The 11,342-nt window shown below is 50.7% G+C and overlaps 5 protein-coding genes across 5 annotated transcripts; 2 read left to right on the top strand and 3 right to left on the bottom strand.

The window, feature by feature from the left end:
* Positions 1 to 657: 657 nt before the first annotated feature.
* On the bottom strand, positions 658 to 1,856 carry PV06_10023 (uncharacterized protein). Its single transcript, XM_016411514.1, has 2 exons — positions 1,081 to 1,856; positions 658 to 1,010 (listed from the first exon to the last, which is right to left on the bottom strand). Exons 1-2 carry the CDS (start codon positions 1,562 to 1,564, stop codon positions 697 to 699), a joined length of 798 nt encoding a protein of 265 aa, XP_016258268.1. The 5' UTR covers positions 1,565 to 1,856; the 3' UTR covers positions 658 to 696.
* A 176-nt stretch (positions 1,857 to 2,032) lies between these two features.
* PV06_10022 (uncharacterized protein) lies at positions 2,033 to 3,687 on the top strand. The gene has a single exon (XM_016411513.1). It carries the CDS (start codon positions 2,095 to 2,097, stop codon positions 3,511 to 3,513), a length of 1,419 nt encoding a protein of 472 aa, XP_016258267.1. The 5' UTR covers positions 2,033 to 2,094; the 3' UTR covers positions 3,514 to 3,687.
* On the bottom strand, positions 3,644 to 5,116 carry PV06_10021 (uncharacterized protein). The gene has a single exon (XM_016411512.1). The coding sequence runs from the start codon at positions 4,642 to 4,644 to the stop codon at positions 3,823 to 3,825; it is 822 nt and encodes a 273-aa protein (XP_016258266.1). The 5' UTR covers positions 4,645 to 5,116; the 3' UTR covers positions 3,644 to 3,822.
* A 270-nt stretch (positions 5,117 to 5,386) lies between these two features.
* On the top strand, positions 5,387 to 7,116 carry PV06_10020 (uncharacterized protein). Its single transcript, XM_016411511.1, has one exon. The coding sequence runs from the start codon at positions 6,066 to 6,068 to the stop codon at positions 6,816 to 6,818; it is 753 nt and encodes a 250-aa protein (XP_016258265.1). The 5' UTR covers positions 5,387 to 6,065; the 3' UTR covers positions 6,819 to 7,116.
* Positions 7,117 to 7,238: 122 nt separating this feature from the next.
* On the bottom strand, positions 7,239 to 10,644 carry PV06_10019 (uncharacterized protein). The gene has a single exon (XM_016411510.1). It carries the CDS (start codon positions 10,227 to 10,229, stop codon positions 7,698 to 7,700), a length of 2,532 nt encoding a protein of 843 aa, XP_016258264.1. The 5' UTR covers positions 10,230 to 10,644; the 3' UTR covers positions 7,239 to 7,697.
* Between the last annotated feature and the right edge of the window lie 698 nt (positions 10,645 to 11,342).

Raw genomic sequence — 11,342 nt, 5'->3', positions numbered from 1 at the left:
ATCTTGGAGACTGGGAAACTATTGTCCAATGTTAAGACGATATTCAAATCTATCTGGCTTGGTCGAAGAAACCTTCAGATGACCCTCTGACTTAATCTTCCTTTTGCAAGTTGGCTCACGACAACTAGCTGTCTCCTTGAGTTCGATGTATCTCTGCACTGACCTGGATCATGTTGGTGGCGCTTTACACAATTGCGGAAATCACTCATGCAAGGGGGCAAAATTTTCAGCCACAGTCCGCCTCAGCATTCAACATTTAACATTAGAAGTGATCTCGACTGGATAAAAAAGTGTCAGGAATACTAGACAGTATTGCACGCGAACGCCCTTGGCTAGCGAGATGCCCAGGGATCTGCAAATAACATGCAAGCCATACATTGAGAGAGACTCCACATCCTGTCTTGTTCGGAATCGACGCAGCATGACACCGTTACGCACACAGGAACTCGTATATGCTCCTTGCAAGGGATGACAGCCAGCCACTGGAGAACGCTCTGGGAATCCCAGTAGGGTAACGTTGTGGGTCATGGGCTGGCAGGAGTCTAGACCTTGGTAACCTATATTGTACGACTACAGTCATGTAGCATGTCATCATCGAATTCTTCTTTCATTGCCAACAGGCAGGCCAGCTGCAGGCTGCAATTACCGCCGTCACATGGCAAGCTGTCGAGCCAGTCTGATTCTGATTGCATCTCATCAATAATGCGTGCCATTTGCCCTGTCCTCCCGCGCCCTAGCCGCACCCCGGTCCTCCCACTTTATGACACCCAGACCGATTGTTTGACCTTCTTGGCCTCCAGTCTTGCTCGGTTCCAGCGTGTACGCATCTGGGATCGTGGTCACATACTCAAACCCGCATTTTGCAAACACCTTTTTACTGGCAATGTTATGCTCAAAGTAAGTCGCGACAATGTTCTGTGCGTTAAAGAGAGGTAGGAGGATCTCTCTTATGACAGTTTCGAGGACTTTGGGCATCACTCCACGGCCGTGATGTTCTGGAACGAGATAGACTGCAGTTTGTTAGCTATTGGAAGCATGCATAGCAAGTCTAGGCAGAGAGTTAGCTTGCACTTCACATACATCCTACTTCCCACACGATGTTGGGATCTCCAGCTCTTAGATTGTCGTTTTCAAGCCGAGCCTTTTCTCGCTCTGCCACATCGAGAACAAACAGAAAGCCACTGCGGCTCACGGTGATCTCGCCCAGGTACCTCTCGTTACCGTCCGCCTCTGCCACAATTTCTCTGATGGTTGCTGCCCATCCAACCTCTCCCAACCACGGTACAGCCCCACCTGCTTGGGCGCCGGAGACAAGGTATGGTTGCTTCTTGAATTGCCCAATGCCAAATGCGTTGTGTTGGGCTATTTTTTCTATATGGGCGAACCAAGACCTCCGGTCATCCGAAGTATAAGGATACGGGGGAGAGCTCAGGTTCATATAGACGCGCGGATCGTTTAGAGCTGCGATCACCACATCATCATCTTCTCTTCTTGGAGGAGTTAAATAGATCCTCGACGTCGGATGGGGGACTGGTATTTTGAAACTGGCATCGGAAGTGTCCATCGTGCTCCCTACAATGCTCTGCGATAGGATTCGTGATAGCCTCCACTAGTTGATTCATCAAACTTGATATTGAACTTGGTAAAGCTGGCTCCGTTGACTCTGAGATGGTTGATGCTTTGTACGTCTAGGGGAGTATACGAGTGGCATTCTTCAGAAGTAAGGAATCGCAATCGCAGTATTCTGGTTCACTAGCTGATTAGCACAGATACTGGGGTCACAAGGGTCCGAAAAATCGAAACGTTACGAATAGGCTTGATCTGCACAACGCTCGCAGTACGAGTACTAAGCTGTGATGATAGACTGTGAAACATCGGAAGGTACACCACCGATACCAGCCTCGTGCAGAGGATCAGGCTGAGCATCATCACGTGATAGCAGTCCGGACCCTGATGCGGGGGAGCGAATCATCGGTGGCAAACGGAATCCCAGCATAACATTGCGAAATCTTGTTGAACTCTCACTGCTACAGACATCGTCCTCATCTTCCTCCTCTCATCTCTATTGATCTCACGCCTTGGTGGGTAAACATCATGGCGGGAGCATCAGGTCACCTCTTGGTCCCCAAGGCCATGAGGCTGATCAGATACGCCGTCGAAAAGACGGGTCGTCTCATTCGTGAGAAGATTCCGCAGGCAGCAAAGCCCGTCGAGGCCAATGTCGAACCTGCCTACGCCCGCGTTTCTCAACGACAACCCCTCAGCCGCATCAATCAGATTCGACAAGCTCAAAGCACCCGTCTTTATAGCACCAGCCATGCTGCCAAAAATACTGTCAGACACTATTCTTCCCGTTCCGGTCCTTCGACACGAAGCCGAGCGTCCTATCCGTCCTCTCGAACAGCCACCGCTGTCGGTCGATCCACTGGCCGAGCTCCATTTGCCTCGACCCTTCGTCCAAGTCTCACAGGTGGTACACTCTGCCGCTCAGCTGGAGGTTATGGTCTGGGAGGTGGCCGCGTCGGTGGAGCGAGATATTTCTCACACTCACCAACCGCCCCGGCTCAAGTTGTCAACAATGTCTCCCAGGCTGTTCGAGCGTTCTGGTTGTCCGGACAGAAAGCACGCTTTGATGGGGCTACAAAGACCGGGGAGAAACGATTCAGAGCCATTTCGAATCTGCAAGAAGACGCCAGACATAGAATGGACATGTCTTCGGTCAACGCACCTGGCTCGTTCATCGACTTCAAAGTCTGCCCAACCATCACCGCCGTTGGGCCACTTAGCAACATCCCACGCTCGCCATCTGCATCTTGTGATTACGAGTCCGAGCAGCACACCTTGAGCAACACCAACACCATGTCCAACTTGGCCGTCGACTTTGCCCGAGCGTTGAAAGATCTAGCGGCAATCATGAACGATCTGAAACATCTGGCAACCTTGGGCGACCTGCCTCTCTTCCTGCATGACAATAGCACCCTCCGTGTTCGATTCCCTGGTTGTGACCTGGACACGGTAGAGGCTTTGTGTATTGAGCTCAACATCAAGCGTGGCATCGTCGGTCAGGATGAGGACTTTGACTCTCAGAACGGCACTGACATGGCCCTGATGTTTCCATTCGCTCCTAGCAAGACAGCAAGTGAAGTTTGCCTGGAGGCTCTGGCAAGGCCCATGAAACGAACCAAGCGCGACCGCGTGGATTGGCACGAAATGCTCACTCCTCCCCAACAGCATTCGGCAGGCTACTCTCATGTCTCTGTCCGGAGTCCGTCTCCAGGTAGTTTTGAAGTCGTCGATGGTGTCTTGGATACTAACCCATTGGTCTCGTCCTCGTCGGGATACTCCAGTCTACACGAGAGCGAATTGGGTGAGGAAGATGCGGCCATGTACTTCTTTCAGCCTGGTAGAGCGAGAGTATCGGGTAGGAATCCAGCTTCAACCACATGCAACAGGTATGAAGGGCTGGAAGGGATTTATCGCTTTATCGAGGAATGTGACCGAGTTCGGTCCTGACTGGATTGAAAGTTACGCTGTCGCCGTCGAGTGCAGCCCTTGTAAATGGCGTCCATTCGTTATACTCTGGATTTTTCTTTTAGTTTTGTGTCTTTATAGCAGAAAGAGCCACAATTAGCGAGCCTCAGAATGGAATGAATCACGTCTCATTAATGATAACTATTGTCATTTGCCTCATAAACATAGTGCTTCGGCCGTCATACGAATATTAAAACCAGCATACATAGGTATCCGTGCTGGATGTCCCAAACAGGTTGTCTCGCACGACCATGACATTCGACAGTCAGTTTGTACGAGTCGCGTCGTCTATCATCCCGATTCATTGGTCTGAAGAGGTAGAACGATCGCCCCGAAATCGCAACTCTTGATTCTCCTTTGTGAGTTGATCATTCTTCTGCTCCAGCTGTTCGATTCGTTCGTACATCTCTTCAATCTCGTCTTCCGCGCCGGAGGAAAACTCTTCGATGATCTTGAACACGCGCCACAGTCGACCGATGACGACAAGTGAGCCCGCTTCCTCGATCGGGCCTCGGAGAAGGACGTCGATGATAAAGGCGGCGATGATAACGCATGCATCAAATATATGGAATTTCGAGTGGAAATAACTATGCCCGAGCGTGGGTCAGCACAAACCCGCGTGGGAGAAAAGGGATAGTAAGTGAGAGTCAACTTAGTACAAGAAAGGGAGGGAGGGACGGAGGGACAAGGGGCATCATACCCGAGACCAAAAGCAAACACACAGCCCAACAGTTCCGCCATGAAGAGGCACGAGAATACAAGGCTGACGTAGTCCAAGACATGGTCGGCGAGTTCCCAGTCGTCGTAAGGAAAGTTCTTGTCGCGTTTATGCTCGCACATGTGAAGCGAGATGAGGAAATCCGCGAAGATACAAGAGATGTCGAGCGTGACGAGAGCGATGACAAAATAGTGTCCCCATTTGGAAGAGAAGAAGCGCTGAAGGTTGTAGCGCAGGCGCCAGACGGAGGAGTCTTCGCCGTGGATCTTGATGATGTGGCAGGCTACAAAGTCCTTTGACGAGCGGAGAGTCTCGAGGTAACGACGGTCAGAAGGGAGGAGGGGGGTGCGGTCGGTGGCATTGTTGCTGAATGTTTGGGTCTCGGAGTCATCCATGGTAAATTGTTCGGGTCCCGGTCGCGTGTGGTGGTAACAAAGTCGATCGATATAGGAAAGAAGACACAGCGGCGTGATCAGATGAGACTTGGAGCGTTTGACGAAGTATACGAATAATTGTGTCGAAGGATGATATCGAGAGAAACATCACCTGGGAACAAAACCCCAACTAGAAAATGGATGATACAAGGACTGAGTAGGATTGTCGCGCCGCGTCGGATGTTTTCCACAGACAGGGGATTCCAAAGGGTTCAATAGTCTCTTCGTGCTGTGTAGACGAATATAGTCCAGATTGCGAGTCCGGTCGAGAGTCCGGTCGATCGGCTCTGTTGCTCTTGATACTGGGTTGTTGTCTCGAACCCTCGGATCTGAGCACGAGCGCTAGAGTACCTCAGACACGTACGAGTACGAAACACCCTTTGACTTCTGCAAGAGCGTTGAAAGCCTTAAGGTGTATGGCGAAGGAGATGGGATCGATCCGGAGTGAGAGGAGGATCGCAGCATTACGAGTACGAATACGAGGTCAAAAAGCGATGACGTGTTGATTCTACACCAAAGCGGAAGGTCGAGCGGTGATTACGTACTGCACTGAACAACATTCTGATCACCTTCATTATCAATTTCCTCGTTCTCATGGAACATCACGAAGCACTATGTACCTACCAAACAACACAGACTAGACCAATATGGCACTTTATCTTATGATGAAATGTGGTATAGCTGCCATCTTACTGCAGCAAATGGAAGTTGCAAAATCTCACCGGCCTTGCCTTCAGGCTAGAGATGTGAGAGCCTCAGCAACATGGGTGGCTTCCAGCACCCCTCATGCCCTTCCTCAATATCAAAAGGCTAGATGACGAAGACACTTCCTATCAGTTTATGGCTCTGTTGTTATCTGGCAAGTACGGTGCAGTTTTTATGGCTATGCGCTTGTGAACAAGGCAAGTGCAAGCAATATACCAGCCTACAAGTCAAAGACTTCGCTCTCGGACAAACTCTTCTCCCTTCACTATCCCAAAGCCTCATACACCATCTGTTTCTGGTTGCACCGTCATCTTATTATTGCTTATATTACCCTTCTATCACGTTCTTTGTATCTCAATACATGGCCGCACATCTCGTCGAGATCATCGGCCGTTCAAATACCACTGAAAACGTTGATCACGAAGACAATTTGAGTTACGGCGGCATCATTGCAGTCGGTGTCGTTGTTCCAGTGATTGTTTTCATAATTCTCGTCGTTATCGCGGTAGAACAACAACACCCCCGAGCTCTGGAACGACTCCTCCTGTACTGCCGCCGAAAGCCACAACCAGATCTGGAAAACAACAACCCCATAAGAACAGAAACTCGAGGTTCTTTCCTCAGACTCCTCGCTGCAAGTCTCGTCAACCGTGGCTTCCTCCGTCCACCAGTTGACCATGTCCACTGAGGCCGAACAAAACTCTCCATATGGTCAAGATGGAAACGCAGCTTTGGAGATTGTTTCTTGGACCGTGGCCGTGCTCATCTGTACCGTCTTTTTGATCCTGTTGATCTATCTACTGGAAACCGTTTTCAAGATAAGAGCACGAGCCCTCGCATTCCTCAGGGGATATGGGTGGACTCGGCCTGCCATTACCGAAGCTCAAGAGCTTGGAAATGCCCCAGCACACAGACATCCCAGACTCCAGGTCGACCGAACCAATGGTGGCCGCCGCACACACCACCGACGAGGCCAGCGCCGTCGGGAAGATATCGAACAACCTCGAGACCTTGAGATACTTGGTCGGATGGGGTCGAGAAATACAAATTTGCTCCAAAATCAGACCGAGGAGTACTTGACAGTAGTTCGTCCTGAGCGGACAAGACGTGCGAGGATCACCAATCACATTCATCCTGGAGTCAACTACTTCGACTTTGCCAGGGGACCGCAGACTAACCGGGCAAGCATCAATAGGCATGAACCACCTCCGCCATATACGTCCACAAGCCAGGTGCCGGTGGAGGTGGACGACCATCCATATCATACTCCCGTCGGTATTGATTCAGTACGCCAGACCTCCATGTCCTCGTCCATGCCTGTAATTGAAGATGGCCAACAACCGCACAACTCCGAGCCAAGCGGCAACGAAATTACCGCAGATGATCGAGTGGCGAGCCGTGCCCTGGCGCAACTCCGTGCAGCTCAGTAGAAGATGGTACGCCATCACAGCCTCAGAGGCATGGCTGGAAATCATTCCAAGAATGACTCTGTGTGGATGGATCTGGGGAGGTGGTTTGTTCCGCCGAAAGTGCGGATATGTTGATTACAAGTTGACAAAGGGTTTGAGTGTTTCGTGGGATTGTTTGGGGTTGGTCATGGCCAGCCGGATAAGGTTGCTTGTTGTTGTTGAGGTTCTGGTTTCGTGTTTGATGTCCTCGATTTAGCGATGTACTGGGGTTTCGGTGAAAAGCACACTTGGAACTATGCATAACATGTACGAATACGAGGCATTACAATAGCACGAAAACGATCCAAGATTGCATAGATTTTTCTTAAGAAACCAGTGTTCTCTCGACTACCACCCCTCCTATTCATCGTCATCATTACAACAATAATGGCATTTATGTGTAGGCGGGGGTCATCTATGTATATGTTTGATACACCCATACCAGACCCTCATTGTGAAATCATCCACCTTCCGACCTTTTTCACCATTCCCGCCAAAGCAAGGAAAGAATTCCTGAACGCCCTCGCTCGAAAACGACAGGACTGGTACTGTACATGACAGAACGACAGCGACGAGGCTCCCAAAAAGAGGGCCGTCGGCGGAGCAGCAAGACTTTGCGGGGAAATTAAAAAAGCAAAAAAAAAAGATAAAAAAAAATAAAAATAAAGACACGTAGATTTTGCTTTTGTGCTTGCACAATTGACACATCAGAAACATGGGGTTGTTCCACCACGCACACACACAAACGCTCGCCACGCCGGGCTACCTGATGATGCGTAGCACCGAGTAACCGAGTACAAGAATGTGGCCACCACGTCAATTGGTCATCGTGCTTCATGGCCGTCATAGTCTTCATAGTCGTCAATGGCCGACAGAGCCTTTCTTGTCGCTCCCTGGCCCTCCGCCTGCAAACATGAATGACAGCAGGGCCACGCCGATGACGACAACGGCAGAGATCAGGACAGCGACCAGACCCCAATGAAGCACGCTAAGCCTCTGTTTCCTCATCATTATGAGGATGATGGCGGCAACGGCGCACGTCTCCGCAGAGACGACGCCCGCGACGACCCCGGCATCAACCTCGACGTAGGCTTTCCTACGACCCGTGCCCAGAAGGATACTCGACATGATGAGGAGGACGTATGCCACGGCGATGAGCCCCGTGTAGAACAGTAACAGCGTTTGTTCCAGTGCCTTCTGACGAGGTGTGAGTACCTGGTGAGGACGGTACGAGACCCCAGATGTACGCGACCGACGAGACCGGCGACGCTTGTCTGTCTGCCGTGGTGGATGTGGCACGATATATTCTTCGACCTCGGAACTCGATGTATCAACGTCTTCATTGTCACCGCTTAGCAACGGAGAACGCTCCTCTCTGGAACCTTGGCTGGCATCCGAATGGAGCGGAAACCACGATACAAACTTGTTCGTGCCCCGACTGAAGCTGTCGCACACGGCTCCAAAAATTTTGGTCATTTTCTCGGCACCAGGAAATGTGGGCTCGTCAGGATCCACATAGATCACATAGCTTTCACCTTGATTGACATCGGAATCCCCGTCATCAAATTCGTTCCAATATCTCACAGGAGAAGGATTGCGTTCAGGCAACTTGATTCGAGCCATTTTCTTCCTACGAGGCTTGTTGGGGTTGGGAGACACTTTGGAAGGACCTGCGTCGCTAGGACCCGCACTTTCGGAGGTGGCCGAAGTAGCTCCAGCGGTACCAGCAGAGAAGATACTACCTTGAGGTCCATCGCTCGAGGAAGGTCCAGAGGAACTGCCGGTCACATCTGTAACATTGAGCCGCGACCGGCTCGTCGTCCCTAGTCTGCCCATTCGCGGTACAATTGGTACTTTTCGAATGTCCTTGCTAAGGAGAGGATACCAGGATGGCTCTGCTAGATCTTTCTGAACAGTGTGAATGGCCATGTCTTCCAGTGTAAAGCCCTCGACTCGTTCCACCAAATGGGACTCGTTGAAAGCGCGTGCTACCTCTGGCGTGCGTGCGAACTCCCATCTGATGTGAAGTATCGAATAGGGAAAGACATCTCCAGCCTGCGTTTGTGGAAGAGGGTCTCCAATGTGGGCCGTGTCCACGGAAGTAACAGTGACATTGGAGTCAAGCGTAGCCCAATTTCCCACATCGGCAGTATTCGTTAGGCCAACGTATCGAGTACGCACAAACTGAGAGTGAGCCAGTGGTTTGATGTCTCTGTGCTCCCGCAAGTATTTGCGGATAACGTGTACATTTTCCGGGGTGCTGGAGGGTGTCTGGTCACGCTGAAGGGCACTGGCCAATTCGTTGCGACTGACAGTAAGAACCGTGCTGTCAGAGGAGGTCGGGGAGAGACCGGCCAGAGTAACAATTGCCTCGGGTGCTGAGCTCCAATGGCCACTCAATGCTATCCGCGAAGGTCTGGAGGTACCTTGATCTCTGGCATACCGATAGGCATTGTCATAGATGGCCATGTGAGTAAGGGAATCGGATTTAGATGCCGGGTTTGGTCTATTTCTGGAAGCAATAGACTCCAATGAAGTGTTCCTGGATGGTGTTGAGGAGACAGAGATATCTCGCATATGTCGCAGAAGCAGAGCACGAGCCTCGTCAAGATTGTCCTGGTGAATCCAGTAAAAGGCACTCCCGGCCGCCTCGCCATATGGAACGGTGACGAGGGCGGCATCAAACGCCAAAGAAGCCTGAAGAGCTGCCTCGCTGAGCTTGACTATCGATGACCTCTTCATAGAAGCAGAGATTCGTTTCTGTTGTTTGTTTGTCGCTGGCGAAGGTGATCGACCCGTAAGCATGGGATCAGCAAGTTCCTCCGTTAGAATTGCCCTCTGCTCGGACAACTCCTGAAAGTAATCCGAAAAGTCCGTCTGTAACTTCTTGGAGGAAAACAATTCCACGTCCAATCTAGTTTGTAGGGCCGTCGAACCAGTCCATTTCCGGTACTTTTTGAGGATCTTGCGGAAAGCTGTTTTCTGCACGGCAGCAAAACGTGACAAGTTCTGCAACTCATCGCCTATTTCGTCAATGTCCTTCATCAATTGTCGGTATTTCCTGGCTTGTATGATGGACTTATTCAGCGCGTTGCCTTGTACGGCGCGCTGGGCCAACTTGATCTGTTTTTCGACGTATGCCAGGCGCCGCTCGATTTCACCTTGCTTACTCCGAAGGAACAGAGTGACATTGTCGTATTCGCCCTCGAGCAAAGTGTACAGTTCATTTTCCAAGTCTTCCCACCTGCTCTTGCCCTGCGCAGGTATGCCCACCGGCACCGCGATGCCCGCGGAAGTTCGAGTCTTGATAAGATGCTTGAGCTCGTTGTACTTTACATTGTAGGCGGTCCATTTCGGGACAGACCTCTGGTAAAGGGTGTCGCCAAACTTCATTGGCAGGGAGGATAGTTGGCCAGTCTGCACGAGTTGGGATAGAGGAAGTTGGAACTGTGACGCTGACTAGAGAGGATATATTCCGTATACATGGAGGGGTATGTAACAAACAATCCGGGCTCGCTTCGAATGGGTTGTGCGTAGGCCGGTCTCAGACTTAATGTGTCCCCAACAAAGATAGTGAACAAGCGAGTGTATGTACGGGGTTACTGCAGATGAGGTTGGGAGATAAGTTGTTGGTACATAATACGGCCGGACAAGACTGAGGTGGAAGAGCCGTCCCTTGGAGGTCGTCCTCGGCAGACGCTTGTTTGGAGAACAACCTTGTCAGTGGGCTGGGAGGATCTTCTCCAGGTGAAGGGCACTCAGCGTCGTGATAGGCTATACAACGCAGAGATTTCTGCAGGGAAGAAAATGCACGGATAGATCAATTTAAGAAGTGTTGCGAGCACGAGTTTGTCGATTGGTCTTGTCGCTGCGGTTGCAGTCGAAACTATGCAATACCGGGGGTGGGCGTTGAAGGAAAGACGTCAGCGCCGGACGAACTGGGGCCACTTTATGCTGGATCTTCTGCTGTTGTACTCCGTAGGTGGCTATGCTAGCCTAAATAACACTACCCAAGCCCACCTGAACCCACCTAAGGAAAACTCGTATAGTTAAGGCTTCTAGGCTCAACAGGCCCTTGTGGCCGCACCAGACAAGAAAATCCTGCAAGCTACTCCAGACCTTACCTAGTTAAGGAAATATAGGAACCTCTGTTTAATGTCAACAGCTGACTTTATTGGCACGGAGCCTGTAGAGTGATACATGGTGGAAAAGTGGCTGCACATATTGTTATGCACCTCATCAACGATCATGCATCCAAACATGAGATTAAATTGCGTGGTAAGCATGCTCTAATGCATCAACCTCAAACCGTCAGCAAATCTCCCAGACGAGAAGACGTGACCACCACACCTCGCCAATGCACGCAAAGTCGCCGAGTCGATAGTTGCGCTCTTCACATGTGATGAACTCTGATAGTTGTGTCAATTCTTTTGAAAATGAGATCCATCTTCGCCGGGGAATTGCACCTTTCCATCGCTAGTCTGGTGCTCGTTGTGGAAAAGAGTG

The sequence above is a fragment of the Exophiala oligosperma genome (genome assembly GCF_000835515.1).
Source record: "Exophiala oligosperma strain CBS 72588 unplaced genomic scaffold supercont1.11, whole genome shotgun sequence".
In the NCBI taxonomy this organism is placed as follows: domain Eukaryota; kingdom Fungi; phylum Ascomycota; class Eurotiomycetes; order Chaetothyriales; family Herpotrichiellaceae; genus Exophiala; species Exophiala oligosperma.
This window is presented reverse-complemented; position numbering and strand designations above follow the sequence as displayed.